Source organism: Dermochelys coriacea, chromosome 1, assembly GCF_009764565.3.
Source record: "Dermochelys coriacea isolate rDerCor1 chromosome 1, rDerCor1.pri.v4, whole genome shotgun sequence".
Taxonomy (NCBI): Eukaryota; Metazoa; Chordata; order Testudines; family Dermochelyidae; genus Dermochelys; species Dermochelys coriacea.
In genome coordinates, this window is record NC_050068.2 from 280690220 (window position 1) to 280711344 (window position 21125).

At 40.3% G+C, this 21125-nt stretch overlaps 1 protein-coding gene across 2 annotated transcripts in view; it reads left to right on the forward strand.

Moving 5' to 3' along the window:
• The window catches only part of PPP1R12A (protein phosphatase 1 regulatory subunit 12A), a 224151-nt gene that overhangs the window by 174126 nt on the left and 28900 nt on the right, over nucleotides 1-21125 (forward strand). For both annotated transcript variants that reach the window (XM_038397391.2, XM_038397399.2), the window contains 5 exons: nucleotides 2381-2471; nucleotides 4641-4832; nucleotides 5030-5201; nucleotides 6417-6535; nucleotides 9240-9305. In XM_038397391.2, coding sequence (XP_038253319.1) covers nucleotides 2381-2471; nucleotides 4641-4832; nucleotides 5030-5201; nucleotides 6417-6535; nucleotides 9240-9305 — 640 coding nt within the window. The remainder of the gene's footprint in view (nucleotides 1-2380; nucleotides 2472-4640; nucleotides 4833-5029; nucleotides 5202-6416; nucleotides 6536-9239; nucleotides 9306-21125) is intronic.

A 21125-nucleotide genomic window follows, 5' to 3' on the forward strand; every position in this document is an offset into this window, starting at 1 on the left:
CCCTCCTCAGGCCCTTCGTTACCAGCACTCCCAGCTATCTTCGAGACACCACCGATTTCCTGAGGAAACTACAGTCCATTGGTGATCTTCCTAAAAACACCATCCTAGCCACTATGGATGTAGAAGCCCTCTACACCAACATTCCACACAAAGATGGACTACAAGCCGTCAGGAACAGTATCCCCGATACTGTCACGGCTAACCTGGTGGCAGAACTTTGTGACTTTGTCCTGACCCATAACTATTTCACATTTGGTGACAATGTATACCTTCAAATCAGCGGCACTGCGATAGGTACCCGCATGGCCCCACAGTATGCCAACATTTTTATGGCTGACTTAGAACAACGCTTCCTCAGCTCTCGTTCCCTAATGCCCCTACTCTACTTGCGCTACATTGATGACATCTTCATCATCTGGACCCATGGAAAAGAAGCTCTTGAGGAATTCCACCATGATTTCAACAATTTCCATCCCACCATCAACCTCAGCCTGGACCAGTCCACACAAGAGATCCACTTCCTGGACACTACGGTGCTAATAAGCGATGGTCACATAAACACCACCCTATATCGGAAACCTACTGACCGCTATTCCTACCTACATGCCTCTAGCTTTCATCCAGATCATACCACTCGATCCATTGTCTACAGCCAAGCGCTACGATATAACCGCATTTGCTCCAACCCCTCAGACAGAGACAAACACCTACAAGATCTCTATCGTGCATTCCTACAACTACAGTACCCACCTGCTGAAGTGAAGAAACAGATTGACAGAGCCAGAAGAGTACCCAGAAGTCACCTACTACAGGACAGGCCCAACAAAGAAAACAACAGAACGCCACTAGCCATCACCTTCAGCCCCCAACTAAAACCCCTCCAACGCATCATCAAGGATCTACAACCTATCCTGAAGGACGAGCCATCGCTCTCTCAGATCTTGGGAGACAGACCAGTCCTTGCTTACAGACAGCCCCCCAATCTGAAGCAAATACTCACCAGCAACCACACACCACACAACAGAACCACTAACCCAGGAACCTATCCTTGCAACAAAGCCCGTTGCCAACTCTGTCCACATATCTATTCAGGGGATACCATAATAGGGCCTAATCACATCAGCCACACTATCAGAGGCTCGTTCACCTGCGCATCTACCAATGTGATATATGCCATCATGTGCCAGCAATGCCCCTCTGCCATGTACATTGGCCAAACTGGACAGTCTCTACGTAAAAGAATGAATGGACACAAATCAGACGTCAAGAATTATAACATTCAAAAACCAGTTGGAGAACACTTCACTCTCTCTGGTCACTCGATCACAGACCTAAGAGTGGCTATACTTCAACAAAAAAGCTTCAAAAACAGACTCCAACGAGAGACTGCTGAATTGGAATTAATTTGCAAACTGGATACAATTAACTTAGGCTTGAATAGAGACTGGGAATGGATGAGTCATTACACAAAGTAAAACTATTTCCCCATGGTATTTCTCCCTCCCACCCCACCCCCCACTGTTCCTCTGATATTCTTGTTAACTGCTGGAATTAGCCTACCTGCTTGTCACCATGAAAGGTTTTCCTCCTTCCCCCCCCTGCTGTTGGTGATGGCTTATCTTAAGTGATCACTCTCCTTACAGTGTGTATGATAAACCCATTGTTTCATGTTCTCTGTGTGTGTGTATATAAATCTCTCCTCTGTTTTTTCCACCAAATGCATCCGATGAAGTGAGCTGTAGCTCACGAAAGCTTATGCTCTAATAAATTTGTTAGTCTCTAAGGTGCCACAAGTACTCCTTTTCTTTTTGTGAAAAAATGAGCAGTCACTTACTCTGCATTTTTAATACTCTGAGACAATAAATGGCATAGTAGGGCTTTCCTGTAATAGCCATATTCTTTACATTAGACATATAAAATTCATGTTAAAGCTTCATAGTCACTCATATGTACCTACACACTATGTATCTGAGATATTCCAGCTTTTTAGCAGACTGGTAGAGCACCAAAATAGTTTAAGAAAGTGGTATTGAGAGAAAATGGCAAAATGAGTATATTGTAAATAAGAAAATTGACAAGGATATTGTCTAGATCAGTAGTGCATTCTGGTGATATGATTCTGATATAACACTTAAAGATTAACTGGCTATAAATATGCTAAAATTTATTCAAAATACAAGTTCTGTATTTCTTGCATTTTCAAAGAGGGATTTATGTATCTAGTTACATTATGTAAATTTAGTTTTGGGTTTTTCTTATAATTGCTTATAATTTCTTATAATTGATTTTTTAATCATAAAATGTTGCAAATGTTGATTTCTTTAATCATTTAATGCAAAAATTAGTGGTTATTAAATATTATTTTAATTTTACTCTTTAGATCATACCTCACTCCTGTTCGGGATGAAGAGTCTGAGTCCCAAAGAAAAGCTAGATCCAGGCAAGCAAGACAGTCCAGAAGATCCACACAGGTACAGTTTTTTTGTTTTTTCATTTATAAGCACATAAATTGGTGCCAAACTCTGCAATAACCTCATAATTTTTACAGTAAAACATCAAATACAGTGACTTCTCCGCAGTGTAAACTCAGTACATACCAGCAGATAAAATAATCCACACTACAAACAACACCACTTCTCCAAATTTAAAACCTCTTCCTCTCAAAATGTTTGAGAGGGAAGATGGGCCTTTCAGTGTTCTCTTAAGATTAACAGATCCAGAATGGAGGGAAGCAAGCAGAGGTTCCTGCACAGAATGTCTTCCGGAAAGCCTCTTCCTGTTATATAGCAAGGTGGCTCCAGTTGAATGTCTTCACTGATTTCAGCTGTGACAATATGACATGCCTAGGTAACTGGGACCCAAGCTATTTAGACCTTTAAAAGCAACGCTTTGAATTCCACAGGCAAACTTACTGGTAGCCATTACATTGTCTGAAACACCATGCAATGTGCTCCAGGCTTGAAACTATTTGAAAAGCAGGCCTGGCATATTATATTTGCTTCCGTTTCTGAATGGTCCCTTGATTGAGGTGACAGACCTGGATCTGTGGCCTCGTCCACATCAAAGAGAAAAGTTCCAGCTAATCTCCCTAGATGTAGATTTGGGGCGGAAGGGGGATGCATCTAGGACTAACCCAAGATCTAAGAACGCTCTGAAGTTTTGTGTATGTCTTTTACAAATAATAGTTGCACGCTGATTTTGGGCACTGATGCAATATTTCAGCTATTTCTCCCAAGCCAACAACAAACAGTATCCTCATCTTATCTGGATTGAGTGGTAGCCAGTTACAACTCCTCTAATCCCTAAAAATCATATAGCCCCTAGTATACGTGTTCCAATGCACTAGCCCATACCAAATGTGAAAGAGAGTCAGATCTGGGATTCCTTGGTATATTGAATATGTTGCGGCCCACATCCTCTCGCTAACTCTCCGGTATCCTCAAATACACATAAAACACAGAGGAAGACAAAATAGACAGTTCTGGTACCCCCACATGAATGTCCTAAAGGCAGAAGAGCAATTGTTCACAATTACCATCTGAATCCACTCAAAAAGATAGTAGCAGAAACACCAAAAAGTGACTCCATCCACCCCTGTTAGAATCTGCTGACAGATCGAAATGATTCAGCAAGGTTGCTTTAACTTAATCCATGGCTAGGAAGAAATAATCAAATAATATATAATCATTGCACTTTCTAATCTAAAACCAAAGCTATGATCAGATTGACTAATGTCAAGAGAATTTGTAAATTGAAGAAACTATCAGAGCTACCCTACCACAAGCCTGTCCATGCCCTTCCCTGGAAAAAAGAGATTGACAGTAAGATGATCTTTTTCAAGAGTTGGCTTCGTGAAAAGAGGCCACACAAAAGTTTCTTTAAGAACAGCCGACCCAATGACTTCTGTAGGGAAATGTTGACAGTCTCCACCAGTGCTGGACACAATAGGTCCAGCTCACATATGCTAGTCCTTAGACCCACTTTGCAGGTGGCATCATCAGAATTTCAGTAAGCCACACTGGCTGAAACTCTGAAAGAGAAGACCTGGCATTTTCTTGAGATGTTTTTTTTCCAGTAGTAGACAGCTTACTCTGGCTCAGATAATTTTATCTTCAAAATAACATGAAAATTCTTAAGGATAAATTTCAGCCTTTTCAGGTAAGCAGAAATCACTGTGAGGAAATGTAAGGGTATTAAGTGCTGCAGGCATGATTTTTTCAGATGTGCTGAGGACCCAAAACTCGAGTTGTAGTGGAATGTCTGAAGGCTCAACGCCTCTTAAATTCAGCAGTCTAAAACAATGAATACTACTGTATTTTCATAAACGTTGTCTCTAAAATATTAATAGTGCTTATAATATAGTGGGAAAGATCTAGGGTTGAATTTTCAAAAGTGGCTACATGATTTAGGAGTGTAATGTCCCATTGAAAATCATATCACAGAAGCAGACATTGTTTATCTGCATTTTAGCAGGCACGTGCTGATGGTACAGAATGAATAAATTTTGTTAATTGCAAAATGCAAGAAAAACGCTTGAGTTAAAAACTTTAAATCTACTTTAGGAGTTTATAGACTGGCCATCAATAACAGTAAAAACTGTAAGTAAAATGTTGCTTTTTACTTCTGTTTTTTTCCCACAGGGTGTAACACTGACTGATCTTCAAGAAGCTGAAAAAACTATAGGAAGAAGTCGTCCTACACGAACCAGAGAACAAGAGAATGAAGAAAAGGAGGAGAAGGAAAAACAAGACAAAGAAAAACAGGAGGACAAGAAGGAATCAGAAACTAAAGATGATGACTTTAGACAAAGATATTCCAGAACTCTTGAGGAGGTATCTCATACTCTTCCTTTTAAGTGGTGTAATTGTTATAAAGTGGTATAAATCTTAATTTTTGTTTGGTGGTGCTAAAATTATAATAGACTTAAGTTTTCTTTACTTATTTAAAAGTCTTATGTTAATATCCTTTATTTTTATCTGTGTCCTTCTAATCTTTGGAAATTAATATTTACTTTTTCTCTGCTGAACAGCCCTATCATCGCTATAGGCCAGTTTCAACTCCAATTCCAACTACTTCATCATCCTCTTCGCTTTCCACCTCCACTAGTTCTCTTTCTACTTCAAGTCAACTAAACAGACCAAACAGCCTTATAGGTATAACTTCTGTTTATCCCAGAAGTGGAACAAAAGAAAATGAGAGAGGTAGGACTATATGTTTTGACTTTTTTCTTTCCTTGTTTATTAGAGGATCTTTTGTCTCTACAGAGGGTCTTAAAATGCATATGTTATGAGGTAAGGGATTTCTTAAGGCCACTTCAAGCGTCGCTGTCTCCCTAGGATCATTACCTTCTGAAGCAACCATCTTCAAGTGGTGCCTCCCAATATATAATACTTTATTTCCCTCTGTTGTGAAGTGATTCTGAATTTGGATCAGATTTCCATAATACTATGTTGCAATTCTATGAGTTTGGTGAGAGGAAAAGAATGCTGTCCAAGGAAGCCAAAATCAAAGCAAAGGGGTGCTTTCACCTTGAATGTTTTATTTTTTTTTTCTATCTCATTCTTGGTTCACCTTTTAACAGATTCATTTTAAAACCATGAAGACTGGAGGCATTGAAATAAATAAGTTAGGTAGTGATTACTAAAGTACCTACTGGCTGTGTATGATTTGTTGTATTAATAGAATTAATAGAAAAACAAATAGTTAAAAATACATTAGAGGAAGTAAATGTTTTGTTTGTGCAACTGTGAATAATACTTATTTTTGTACAAGTTACTGAAAGCATGTGAGGTGAAAAATCAGAATTCAAAAGTGAGAGAGTTTGTCAGTAAGGCCAATGCTGAACTGAAAACTAAATTTCCATTAAGGAAGAAGGAAACCCTTAGCACAATCTTAATGAAATCCAGGAAATTTCAATACATTGTCCTAAAAGAGAGGTGTGTTTTTAGGGTAAAGAAAGCTTAAATGAACATAAGTCAATTGCACTGAATTCTTGATGCTATAACTAAAATATTTGTGAGGAAGTGTAGCCTGGTGATTGATCTTTTATGCTTGTTTCTCTTGAGTCAGATGCCCCCATAATAAAGTAGGCAGAAGTTTTAAAGCTTGAATCTTAGCACCAACCTCTAGATTGTTGTCAGAAGTATTACTATTATATTGAAATATTTTGGTTAGGTGACTTAGGTAGAATGTTACAGAGAGCAATTGAGAAATACAAAATATTTGCCAGACCACTTTAACGGTGTTTACAGCAATATTTCACAACTGTGTTCTGAGCAGGTGTGTGTTACCATATAATTTATAAAACTGGTTACTGAGCTGCTTGTTCCAGCACTTCTAAGATTACCATACAAGTTGTATATTACAGAAGATCACACGATTTCTGTGTCATATTTTAAAAATGTTATTCTTAACAGAAGGCCGGAAAAAAGAAGAAGAAAAGGAAGAAGATAAATCACAGTCAAAATCAATAAGAGAAAGGCGGCGACCAAGAGAAAAAAGAAGATCTACAGGAGTTTCCTTTTGGACTCAAGATGTGAGAAACTGCTAAAACAACTAAACATACATCTATTTCACAGCATTTAGAATTCATATAAAATTATCACATTAATATATTAGGAAATAGCTTAGAGTTTTATCAGCATTTCTCAAACTGGGGTCCACAGATCCCAGGTACTCTAGGGAGTCGGTGGGCCATGCTGATAACTCCTCCCCTTCCCACCCTCAACTGCTCCCCTCCCTCCCAGCTCCTCCTTCACACTGGGGAACAGTTGTTCAGCAGCGTACAGTAGCTGCTGGGGGAGGAGCAAGGATGGGACGTGCTTGGGAGGGGGAGGCGGGGAAGAGGAGCAGCAGGGGTTGACCGGGAACAGGAAGAGGTGGGGTGGGGGGGGGTCTTGGGGGGAAGGGTGGAGTGGGGGTAGGGTCTTGGGGCTGAGCAGTAAACTTGGGGGGCTGTGAAAAATGGTAAATAAAAATGGGGGTTGCCAAAGTTTGAGAAGCACTGAGTTATATGATTTAATATGATTCTTTCTGGAAAACCCAGGAAATAAAACATCATGAGATGGATTCAACTATGCCCGTACTAGTGGGTGCTTCCAAAAATAGTTGCAGTCTTGCTTGTAACATGTTTTTCTCTAATGTGTTAGCATGTTGGAGTAACATGGATTGTGGAGGTCTATATTGTCTGGGATTTCTTCCCAGGCCATTTAGATTAGTAATACATAGAATGAGATGACCAATACATAGGACATTATTCCTTATAGAATGAGATGATCACTGTTTAGGTCATCATGCCTTTTGCGTAAGTGTGGCCACACCAGTTGTTAAACCCATAGGCCTACCATGCTTGAAATGACTTTGGCTGATGTGCTTAGATATAGTTGTTCTGTATAGGTCTACAAGCTAATGGAGTCCACTTGTAGAGTGCAAGTAAACAATGAAAGCAGCAGTAATTTGGGTTCAGATTTAAATGCATCTAAATTGGGGTGTATTGATCATTCCTTTAGAAAACACCTTATTTTGAAGGGATAACATTTCCATGCAGTACGCATATCAAATTATAATAATGAAAAAGAATTCTAAAACACGTAGATGATCATGATGCAATAGGGACAAACCAGAACAGCTTTTATAAACCAAAATCATTCATCTTTAATCTACTAGAATTCTTTGAGCAAATAGTAGATTAAAGAAAACCAGCTGACATAATGCATTTGTACTTTTTTGAATCCTTTGACAGTCTGTCTGTCGCAAGAGGCATTTAAGAAAACTAAGTCATAGTATAAGAGGTAAAGTATTGACATAGTTTAGAAATTGGCTCAGAAACGAAGTGTTGGAATAAATGGTCGATATTCAACATGTCAAAAGGTTAACAAAGTTCTCCTAGAAATCTGGGTAGGATCAATAGGTAAACAAATAATTACTATCAGTTACTCTATTTGTACAGTGTCTAGCACAATGAGTTGAGGCACCAAGTGTTACTGTAATACAAATAATAATAATATGCCTTTTGGATTGCATACATGGCATGGGTTTTGAGAATGAGAGAAAAGAAATGGAGGATAAAATTCAGAAGAGCCTGATAGGCCCATTCTCTCCTGGATTTCCAGCCTTGATTTCAAAAAAAGGCCCCTCACTCCTCTGAAGAAGCTTGTAGAACTGGTATATAAAACAAATACCTTCCCTGTCCAGCCTATTAAGATATACCAGAGAAGAGAGCCCTGACCTCAGCTACTGTCCCAAAGTTGTTTGTGATGTTCTTCTGATCTAGAAAGTATTCTAATTTTAGAATACTTACACCATAAAAATAATAAAGTTCACAGTCCTTCAAGTGCAGTTGAACAAGTGTCTAATGGGCAAGAATAGATATCTTTTATATCCAGCTCTTTTGATGCCAGATAATATTAATGGGGGTAGTTTCACAGTTGAGAAACATAAGCAATGGTGATCAATTTAGAACAAAATTCCCTCCCTCTTCTTAATCTACAAATTTAATTTGTGAGAAGTAGATCCGTTATCCTGTACTCTGCAAATTACTGTGTATTTATAATTGAAAATAATTAAGAAAAGTCAATTCTGATCAAATTAACAAGGCGGCCTATACTCCCAGTGGTTTCTAAAAATAAGGGTTTAAATGTCTCTCTTGTAAAAGCAAGTGTTTCCTTATGCAAACTATATAATCCCGCTTTCTTCCATTATATATCAGTCTAGTATTGAAAATATCTACTTGTTCAATGTTTCTGCCATTTTGTTTTCTTAAACAGAACAAAGCCATCTAGGAATGTTATGGGATACTTTTGGAGAAATTCTTGTCCTTTTGTGTTTGCTTCTGTTGCTTTTATACAACATATAAACTGTACAGTTCAAATAAATTTAATTCAAATAAACTCTGGGCAAGTCTACCCTACGGAGCTACATTGGCATAGCTGTACTGATGCAGCTGCATCATTGTAGCACATCTAGGGAAGACATTGTATGCTGACAGGAGAGTGCTCTCCCATCGGCATAATTACTCCACCTCCTGCCAACATAGTGCTGGACAGTATTTAGGTTGCTGTAAAGTGTCACTCAGAGGGGTGTCTTGTTCACCCCTTTGAGCAATGTAAGTTGCATCGACTTAAGCAGTAATGTAGATCAGCCCTCTGTCTTGAATGTTGACCTTAGAAACATTAAAATGTTTAAAAACTCTCAATAGCATTTCAAAAGTTTACTATTTTTATTACTATTATTTTGTCCAGAGTGATGAAAATGAACAGGAACACCAGTCTGATTCAGAGGAAGGAACAAATAAGAAAGAAACTCAGGTAATTGTTAGATATTTTTAATTCAGTTGTGATCTCTTAAGACAGATTTTATATTTTAATTTTCTTTCATTGCAGTTAGATTTGGTTATAAGAACACATCTAGTGGGGTATCTGTTGAATCATGTCTTATGTTTCAGTACCAGTTCCTTTGCAGTTTTTTGTGTGAAAGATAATGTCTTCTAGCCTATAAATGAACTACAGGCTTTAATGATAGTTTTTATATACTTTAATAGTGGTTGTTTGCTGCGTATTACCTTCCCCTTACTTACATTTTAGACAGAAAAGCTAACCGTCTTTTTCTGCCTTGTCGACATCCTTAGTTTCATCTGTTCTGTTTTTCTGGTGAAATTCTGTGACTAATGGTGCACTAACTTTGAGTCTTCTACATTTTTCTTGAAGAACAGATAAATGAGTGGCTACTAATAACTGTTGTTAATATCAGAGGGAAGCTTAAGTGGAGAGCACTTACATTTTAATATAGATAAGTTGAATTTGTTGTAAATGTTAGTATTATTTCTAACTGATGCTTAGGCCAGTAGTTGAGGGAGTTCTTAGTTCTTCGAGTGCTTGCTCGTGTCCATTCCATGTTAAGGGTGTGTGGTCACCACATGCACCGGTGCCAGAAGTTTTTCCCTCAGCAGTATCTGTAGTGGACTGGCTCTGGTGCCCTCTGGAGTGGCGCCCTCATGGCGTGGTATAAGGGGCGCCGCTGGCTCCCTGTGCCCTCAGTTCTTTCTTGCCGCCAGTGACGGTGCTGGAATGTCTGCTGCTTCGGCTAGCATTGATTTATTCTCTGTTCTTGCGAACTTTGAAATCCTGTAAAATAGTTCTTCATAGTAGTTTTCTTAGTTATCCTTCGTAGTAGTTCTCAAACTTTGTTACTCCCGAATGGCTTTAAGCCCTGCGATTGCTGCAGACGGCCTATGCCAGTCAGCAACCCCCATACCAGCTGCCTAAGGTGCTTAGGCGAGGGGCACATAAGTGACAAAGTGCCGTATCTGCAAGCCCTTCAAACCTAGGGTGAGGAAGGAGCATGATATCCATTTGAAAGTGCTCCTAAAGGAGTCAGCACTCACTCCAGCACTGGAGCAGTGGTCCGACTCCGCACTGTGGCGTCCGTACACAGTACTCCCCTGGCACCATCCATGAGCCAGCACCAGTCTCCCTCTATGGCTCCGGTCAAGAAACTGAAGAAGACTGCGATGGGAAGATCTTTCTCACGCAAGGGAAAGGAGAGGGCAGGGGGCAAGCCAAGAGTCATGTTGGGCAGCTCAACATCCCCCCTCAGGAAGTCTCAAGTAGAGCAGTGCAGCCCATCCCATGCCTTACCTATGACTCCGGATAGTGGTGTAGGTCTCAGACAGCTTCAGGTGTCATCGAACGCCCAAAGCCGTTCAAGCAGCTCAGGACATCCTGACGCTCCTAGTGCTGCCCTCACCAGCTCTTGTGGTACTCCGGTCTTCGGGAAAACCTCCATTGGGACCTATGCATGTGTCCCCAGCTCAGTGGTACTGTTCCCCATCAAGAGGGACGTCCCACCAACGTTTGCGTGGCGCAGCCATCACACCTCGGGACGGGAGAGGCAGGCTCAGCAGAGCCCTCTTCAATCCCTGCACTGAGGGCACCAATCGAGAGACTTGAGGCTTACCTTGCTGGTAGATTGGTGCAGACCCTTTGAGGAACGCGCCAACTGGCAAGAACTCTGGGATTGGTCCAGACTATCTTAAAGGACCCGGGCCCAGGCCCGATCGGGCACCAGAGACCGCCAATCGCCGGGCCCTCATCACCCGTCTCTAAAAAGGAGGTCTCCCCACTCAGGACAATCCAGCAACCAGCTCAAAGTAGCTCCCGGTCCAGTTGGACGTCCCGGTACCAGTCGAGTAGCGTGAGGCATGGATGGCCCGGTATACCTGACGCAGATCCCCTGCACCAATGGCTGGGGACAGTCTAGTCCCAGTCCAGAGACCCCCTGGAAAAGATAGTTACCATTCCCCAGGCAATACTTACCTCGCTGCAATGGTGGTCTTGACCACAGGACAGTCCTGGAGGAAGTTCCTTTCGACAACCACCCTCACTCCATTGAGTTGGTGTCGGACACCTCTGATCTCGGCTGGGGTGCGCATCTTGGTGATATCCAGACATGGGGGATATGGTCCCCGGAGGAGGCACAGTTGCACATAAACATCAAAGAGCTCCGAGCAGTCCAGCTGCAAGAAGGAATTGAGGGTGGGGGGGAGCCGGTGGCACCCCTTATACTGTGCCATGCGGACGCCACTCCAGAGGGCATCAGAGCCAGTCCCCTACAGATACTGCTGAGGGAAAAACTTCCAGCACCGGTGCATGGGGCGAGCGCATACACCTAATATGGAATGAACATGAAAAACCCATCTCGAAGAACACCAGTTACGGAAAAGCTAACTGTCTTTTTCTGCCTTGTCGACATCCTTAGTTTCATCTGTTCTGTTTGTCTGGTGAAATTCTGTGACTAATGGTGCACTAACTTTGAGTCTTCTACATTTTTCTTGAAGAACAGATAAATGAGTGGCTACTAATAACTGTTGTTAATATCAGAGGGAAGCTTAAGTGGAGAGCACAATCTACTTGAATTCTTTATGCTAGAAATGGGTTTCTAGAAAAATACCAGCACAAGATTACTAGTCTTCAAAAAAGTATATTCAGGGGAATTAATGTAATCTTGTTGCTGTCATAAATATAAAGGGAAGGGTAACCACCTTTCTGTATACAGTGCTATAAAATCTCTCCTGGCCAGAGGCAACATCCTGTTACCTGTAAAGGGTTAAGAAGCTCAGCTAACCTGGCTGGCACATGACTCAAAGGACCAATAAGGGGAAAGACACTTTCAAATCTTGGGGGTGGGGAAGGCTCTTTGTTTACAGGGTTGTTCTCTCTTGGAACTGAGAGAGGCCAGACAGAAATCCATCTTCTCCAACCCATCCTAATCCAAGTCTCCAATATTGCAACCAGTATAGGTAAGCCAGGCAAGGCGGATTACTTTATCTTTTGCTTTATGTGAATTTTCCCTGTGTTAAGAGGGAGGTTTAATTCCTGTTTTCTGGAACTTTAAGGTTTTGCCCAGAGGGGGATCCTCTGTGTTTTGAATCTGAATACCCTGTTAAGTATTTTCCATCCTGATTTTACAGAGATGATTTTCACCTTTCTTTTTTTTTTAATAAGAACCTTCTTTTAAGAACCTGACTGATTTTTCCATTGTTCCAAGATCCAGGTGTTTGGGTCTTTGATGGTTTTATAACCAATTGGTTAGGATATTATTCTCAAGCCTCCCCAGGAAAGGGGGTGTTTAGGGCTTGGGGGATATTTTGGGGGAAGACGTCTCCAAGGGGTTTCTTTCCCAGTTCTTTATTTAAAACGCTTGATGGTGGCAGCATACTGTTCAAGGACAAGGCAAAGTTTGTACCTTGGGGAAGTTTTTAACCTAAGCTGGTAAGAATAAGCTTAGGGGGTCTTTCATGCAGGTACCCACATCTGTACCCTAGAGTTCAGAGTGGGGAAGGAATCCTGACAGTTGCAATGGAAGAAAGCTTTGAAATCTGAATGTGGGTGAAAAAAACTATTACATCTTAAACTATACCATAATATGGCATAAGAGAATACATTTCTGTTGACCGAAACATAGAAGTAACACACTGGTGAATCAGTTGTTGTGCTTGTATAAGTGTCGTTACACATTCCTCAACCACTTTGGTTAAATGATTCATTCTGTCCTCTTTTTTGCTGCTTTTGTGTCTTTTCTACAAGCCTAATGGATTGTGTTCATATTTCCTTTCTTCTTCATCAGTCTCCAGTGCAGATTCTTTGTTGCCCTCAGATCTGTAATTATTCTTTCATGTTGTTACACTGGGCATTACTTCTTCCTTATTTCTGTCTGTGGAATTGTAGTCTGATATGTGATTATGGTAATTTCAAAGTAGTTATGTGAATATAAAGCCAAAGTAATACAATAGTAAATCAAGCCTAAAATTGTGTAAGTGCTTTTTAATAAACTGTGTGTGTGGGCAACTGAATATATTTTTTAATCTCTTGATGAAAGCATGTAGGTTAGACTCAGAGAGGTGGGGGCAGAGTGCTGCAAGCAAAGCTGTGTGGACGCTAACTTGCGGGATTTCATTAATGATCTTCTGAAATAAAGCTACGCGCTCTACCACTACTAAATGTTGTCCAGAACCTAATTTTTACACAGGATTGGACTGGCTGAACACCATGCTCCTTGTTCATCAAAGAAGTAGTGGTGGGCTAAGTTCTTGCTTTTCCAAATGATGCTACCTCCAGCTGAACCACTTCAGCATGGTGCACAATACAGTCGCCAGGTAGTGTAAGCAAGTTGAGAAACAGCGTAAAGAGAATCCCGACAAGGGGTGGGAATAATAATTTTTAAGAAAGTAAAAGGAATATTTGATACAATAAGCCAGGAAAAACAACAACAACAACAAAAAAACCTGCTAATCAGGATAGAAACTATATTACTTGTCAGATGCAGGTAAGAAGTGCTTCTTCCAGAAAAGCAGATTCCAGGATCAGAATTGCAAGAGAACTAGTTGGAAATTGAGTCTCCTTGCTGAAGGGAGAAAAATGTTCACCATAGCATAAACTATCATATAGAATGCCAACATGCTTCATTACTTTCTTTTAGATTTGTTGATAGCTTGGCCACTTTAGTGTCTTGTAGGCTGGGAATTTCCCTGCAGCTTCTTAGCTAGGAGCTGAATTGTTTTGGAAAACTTAAGCACAACTGGTGTGGGTGAATGAAAAAGCTTTTTGCATTCTATTCAGAAAGTTTACACTTGCATCTTTGGGGGGGGGAAATGAATGAATGAGTTTTGTTCATACTTATTCTGTAGATAACACTGAGATTTGAGGCAGAGGTGAAATTTGAGAAATCACTTCAGTAATTGTAAAGCTTTAAACATATGGATCTATCGCACTGAGGCTTATCGTTTGCCATTAGAACTTCTTAGAATGCTGAACTGTCTCTAGTTATGGGTCATTTAACTTTGAATGTTCATAACTTCAAAGTTATTTAAACTATTTTTTTCAAACATGAATTGTGTGACTATTGTGTACTGAGTTGTAGGTAGGGTTGTATAACAAATTCTAGCCGGTATTACTACAAACTGTATTTTGATTAATTTTGATATTTTAAGGTGTATGTCTGAGAGTTGGGGGCAGAGTTAAGGTTGATTTTGAAGCTTACCTCTCATTTCCTGGCATATGAGTGCTTGATTTCTCAACCTTACCATTAACACGAGTTTTTTGTATGAATAGAGTAGAAGCCAAAGGGTAAATGGGGCTCCATTCATGTATTCTGTAATTCTGCAGCCATAGAATTTGCTGCATATTCCGTGTCCTGTCACAGAAATGGGATCCTATGTCCAGTCTTTCATTTTTTTTTTTTAAATTGTTTGTCGCTTATGGTTGTGGAGAGCATTTTGAAAATATTAACCAGTTCCAAATTTTTGCAGTGTCCTATTACTTAGTCTGCAGACCACTTCAAATAATAGCTCTGAAAATGTGAGAGTTCTCTTCTCCAACAACTGTACCTTCAGTTTACAGTTATGCTTTGTTTATACAAACATCTGGTATATCATAATCAGAAAATATGGGGACAGCATGAAAATTGGTTTAATATCAAAATAAATAATACAGGGCTATTAACCTACATTTTCAAATATAATTGAAGCTGATGTCTGATGCAGCCAGAGTTCTGCAGAATTCAGGTCCATTTTACCAGAGAATACATTGGGTTTGGGATGTAATTGCTTTGAACTTGTGAAAGTGCTTTTAGTTTGTATCTTGTTCAAAACATTAACCCCACATCTGATATTTGTGTTTCAAAATATTGTGCAAATTCTGCTGCTTCTTTCTTACCTCAGTTCCCAGCATTTCCAAGGCTGGTGTGGACCTAGAGTTCTGACAGTCTTTTACAATTCAGTCCCATTCTAAGGCTAAGCAGACTTCAAGTCTCTTGTTCCTCCAGTTAAATAGCAACCATTCTATTAATAATAATTTGAATCTGAAATCTTAAACTAGTAACTAAATATTTTGTGACAATTTTGGCCATCTCTAAAGACATTAGATTAGAAAATGTTTTGAATACTGACTTTCGATTGATAAGCAGTCTCCTTCCTAAATTCCATGACAAAAAGTGAAATCTCTGCTTCCTTTCAAGTGGTTCTAAATACTGCACATTCTATGAAATAATCATAAACCCTCTGCTGTGTGTGGTGCTTAGAGAGAAGCTGAAAAACTCCTACCTCCAAGGCACCTTTGCACAATTGTTGTGTAAACTTACAAGCACAAAATTTACTTGCCCACCTTTAGTATGATGATTAATACTGGAAAAACTGATGATTTTCTCACTTCTGAATACCCAGACCACCAGTCTCAATAACCTATACAGATTATGGGGCAAATAAAAATTCATAACATGTTTTTGAAAATATTCAAATAGTTTGGAATAATTTGATTTTGCTGCTTATTTTACATATTGGTCAGAAAATAAAAATCATTTGAGATAATGAAGTTCTCTGTTACTCCCTTAAGTGGTGCTGCTGATGCTTTCATTGCCTAGTGAAGTTACAAGCCAGAGATAGAAGATGGCAGCTATAAGTTCTGACAGCCTTGGCGGTAACTCAAGAATTTAAACTGAAGGAAAGAGGTCAAGAACAAGTCTTGCAGATGCTACAAAGAAAGTTGAAATAGACAGAATGGTTTCTGGCATGAAATCTGTAAGAACCTGACCAATGAGTTAAAAAATTTTCAATATCAGAGGTCTTTGAAAAGTTGTTTATAACAAGTCCTCAGTCTACTCTTTGATGTTCCCTGTACAGAACTGCATTTTCACTAGTTAGCTGATCATTCATCCCTATTTTTTTTTTAAGAAAAAAAGACAAACAGCAACAGTTTATAACTTGAAGGTCATTATAATATAATTTTATTTCAGCTCCTCTGTGCCAGGAGCAAGGATTTCCCAATACAGCACATAAATTCAAAATACCTTGCTACTTATAGGAAATCTGTGCTCTCACAAGCAAGATAAACTTAGACCCACACAAGAAATAACGATAAATTGCTGAGTAAACTGAAAAAACAAACCAAAAAAAAAAACCAAACCCTTGTTTGCAAATGGTTCTGCAGTACCTCAGTCTGAAAAATTAAAGGTCTTTCATTGAAGCCCTATATTTAATTACAGTATACCAGTACTGTTCACTGCTCTCTATGCTCATTTTCTGAATTGGTATCCCTTTGTAGTCTCAGTTTCAAGAGGAATTGTATTCCAGACCAATGCATTCCATCGATGTAGCATTGTGCTAGAGAAATGCTACAGGTTAATTACCAATAACTTCTATTATTCTAAGTGTCAAGTGCTAGAAACCCTTATCTTTAAATTGGTTTGAATGCTGAGTAGGAAGAGAGAGGGGAGGTTAGGAAGCAGTGCTGCTTGTAAGCGAGGGCTCACTGAAAATAAGCACATCCATTTTCTGCACTGGTGAATCAGATCTGTTTTTTGTGAATACAAGCCAAGGAAAGATTGCAAAATTTTGTCCACATTGATCATTTGTTATATCACTAGCCATGAAATCTTTTCACAACTAGGATGGATTTCAAGGAGGAAGGTGACAAAATAATGTAACTAGTAGAAGTTACTTCAGTAGTTAAGTTGTCATAAACACTGATTTTATAATGTGCATTCCAGAGCAATATCACTGAACAGTTCACACTGTTGCTGCCAGACATGCCTGAATGACATGGTTTATTGCTGGCTTGCTGTAGGGGAGGTATTTACTTTAGCGATGTGTTGTTTTATTGTGCTCAGGTAGTCTTCAGCAATTAGTCTGTTCTGTATCTTTTTACTAATTAGAATGTACTTCAGAATTTAATTTGGTCTTGTAAATTGCAATCCATGATTTATTATTATTTTGGGATAGCTATTTGGCCTTTTAGCAAAAATAATGCTCAAAAATTGGAATGTTAGAACCTGATTTGCTAGAACTGGAATGTTGGCCAGGACACTTGACCAAGATTAAAGCCCTCACAGAACTGCCAATTCTCATGATAATATTGCAAGTCTGATGTTAGGTGTTATTTTAAAAGTTTTCATTTCACAAACTGTTGCCACTCTTTCATTACTTTCAATAGAATTTAAGCCAGGTTGCCCTCATTAAGATTACCAGCGTTTCCCTAAGCTTTTGCACATAGAAATGAGGCTACTATTATCTCAATTGACAAGCCCTCATTCTCATTATGCCTGGCACAGGAAGGAGACAGTGAGGGAACAGGAGATATAAGGATTGTGGTTGTGAGAATAATTAATAGAGATTGCTGGAGGACAGACTGTGAGAAAGGGTAACAGGAACAAGGTAATATTGGAGGGCGGGCATTCATTATGTGAGGGGCAGAGGTCAATGTGGAGGAAAGAAGATGGCAAGAGCAGGCATGGAGAATGGGAGAGCAGTGAAAGCTTTGATGAGAGGGAGATATGGAAGACAGATAGAGAAGGAAGGAAAGACAGATCTTCCACCTCAGAGGTTATGAGAGAGGCTAACATTTTGTCATGGAATCCTGCTTCAGCTTCAGGATGGTGGAGCAGAAGTTGTCAGCTGGTGGGGAGGTGGCCCAGAGCTCCTGGGCAGTGGGGACACCCCCATAGCTCCTAGTTGGTGCAGGCAGACGCCATGGCTCCAAAATGCTCCTGGCAGCAGTGGGGACTCTGTGCTCTCAGCCACCGTGGGCGTGGGGAACTCTGGAGCCCCTAGCAGCAGTGGATGCTGGACCCTCCTCCCTCCCCATTTTGTCATAGTTATTTTTAATAAAAGTCAGGGACAGATCAGGGGCTTCTGTGAATTTTTGGTTCTTGCCTGTTACCTGTCGGTGACATTTAATAAAAATAACTGTGACAAAATCTTAGCCTTAATTATGAGGGAATGACAGATTGATCACCACCCAGCAGTCCGAGGGAGGCTTGCCTTTCTGTTTTTGTCTTTTCACATGCAAATTGGATATAAGGGTATTCATAGACTTTAAGGTCAGAAGGGAACCATCATGATCATCTTCTGACTTCCTCCACATTTCACGCCACAGAACCTTACTCACTCCTCAAATAGACCCCTAGCCTCTGGCTGAGTTACTGCAGTCTTCAAACCATGATTTAAAGACTTCAAGTTACAGATAATCCACCATTTACAGTCCAAACCTGCAAGTGACCTGTGCCCCATGCAGCAGAGGAAACTGAAAAACCCCCAGGGTCTCAGCCAGTCTGACTTGGGGGAAAATTCCTTCCCAACCCCCAATATGATGATCAGTTAGACCCTGAACATGTGGGCAAGACCCACCAGCTAGACACCTGGGAAAGAATTCTCTGCAGTAACTCAGAGCCCTCCCCCCTAGTGTCCCATCTTCAGCAGTTAAGGATTTTTACTATGGATAATTCCTGGGCCACATGCCATCGTAAGCTCAAAAATCTCCAGGCAGGCAAAACACAGATGTAATTTATTTTTAAAGTCTAGTGATGATTAATCCAACACCACAGTAATGAATAAAGTATAAGAATCAAAATAGAATAGAAAGTCATTTTTTGAGTACTGAGTCGTAACTTATGGAAGCTTGAGGTTGCCAATATTAGGATAACAAATGTCACTGGATGTTTAAATTCCACCTAGGCAGCCACCAAAGATTGACACAAGTGACTTTGATTTAATACTGCACTCCAGTCTTGTTTTTTAGCTTTCAAATCATCTGTTTGTGGCAGTTTTATAAAAACTGCTCAGTAACAACAGTGACTCAGGGTACGATTAGTGTACATATGTCCCCATTTTATTTTCTTTACTGATAATTGTCCTAAGGGTCAACAAGACTTCTATGGTGAACTCAATTTTTCATGGGATTCTGCAATTTTTCTTGTGTTTTTTATATGGCCTCAGTAGTGTGAATGGTGTTTAGAGATAGGAATTATTGTTAGGTGCATAGATGGGGAAAAAATGAAGCAGTGTAATTAACAATGCACAGACAATAATGGAAAATTGATAGATAAAATTAGGCACCAGACTCTGTTCAGTTTTGTGAATGCATTAGGAACACAGACTGACAACTGAAAATTTGCTACAGCGTTCAATTAGTCTCATGTGTGATGTGAATGTTCACAGATAGCTGTATTGGAAACTTCTCACCAAAACTCACTTTATGCAGAACTCTTTGAAAAACCTTCTGAATGCTGCAGATATGTCTTCCTGAGCTCCCACTTCACTGCCAGTCCAAAAATGCCAGAAGTGAGCTGTAGCTCACGAAAGCTTATGCTCAAATAAATTGGTTAGTCTCTAAGGTGCCCCAAGTCCTCCTTTTCTTTTTGCGAATACAGACTAACACAGCTACTACTCTGAAACCAGTGTTCAAAGGGTTAATATAATCTTCTAGCAGTATTTATTAAATGCAGAATATTTTTTTTTGAGACAGAAAAACTTTAAAAGGGAGCAAGATGGGAAAATAATAAGGAATGTTAATATAAAGGTGGCAACAACAACAATCCTTTCCTTGTCAGGGGGTGGAGGGCAATGTTTGGTCAGACTGCACAGGGAATGCACTGTCCCAGAAGTGAGGAGGAGGGAGAAGAGGGCATGCCTGAGAAATGCTCCCTTCTCTGTGGTTGAGCAGGTGGGATGTTAGTTGGATCAGAAAAAAGGATGTTTTGCCCCCAGGGGTGATGGTAGAATGTGCATTCCCAAAGATGCCAGATGCCCCTCCTTTTCCTTGGGTTCTTGCATCCTGTTGGTAGGCTGGGGAGAAAAAGTAGGAGCTGATTTTTCCTCCCCCATTGCTCTCCAAACTATTGAAACTTTTCCCCCAGGCTTCAAGACACCCTGCCTCTTCAACTGCCCTACTCCCTCCCTGTAGTTCTAGATAGGGGATTGTTTCCAGGATGCAGGTCTTACTGATCACCTGGGTTCTGGGATCAGGGAGGAAATTTTTCTTATTGGGCCAAATTAGACACAGATCAGATGAGGTTTTTTTTGCTTTCCTCACAGCACTGTGGAGGTACAGTTGGGATAACAAAAAGAATTTGGAACTCTAATATTAAGAGATAATATGGGTATGGGTAGTTTGTTGTAACTGGGGCCAATGCAGATAAAAGCTAAAAGGACCAGCTCCCAGACCTTGTGCTTGTAAGGAGAAGGGAAGGCCAGCATTCTTTGCAGACTGAGCTTTTTCTCTTACCCCACCCCCCACCTGGCCATGCACACATCCTTGATACGCTTTATAGCAGGAGTTCTCAGACTTTTGTACTGGTGACCCCTTTCACACAGCAGGCCTCTTGAGTGTGACTCCCCGCCCATATACGTTAAAAACACTTTTTAATATATTTAACACCATTATAAATGCTGGAGGCAAAGCCGGGTTTGGGGTGGAGGCAGACAGCTTGCGACCCCCTGAGGGGTCCTGACTCCCAGTTTGAGAACCCCTGCTTTATAGCTCCCTGAGTCCTGGCACTAGGCTGTGGGGTCTACCCTGGGTTATTGGTTATGTAAGGAGCTCTGTAACCCCACGCTTGACCCAGTTAAATGCCTGGTATTTGAGAAGGGTGGTCATTTTCCACCTCCAACCAATGTTAATAAAGTTGCAGCCTGTTGCTTAAAATCTATTCCAGAGTTTCTCTCATGCAGCAGGATTTAAAATCTGACTCAAAAACAGAGTGGAGTCTTCAAAAGAGCCCAGCATTAGCCTAACTTCACTCCCACCGAAACTAAGCGGGGGCGGGGGGAGGGTATTACTATTGCATTTAGTGGGAGTAGA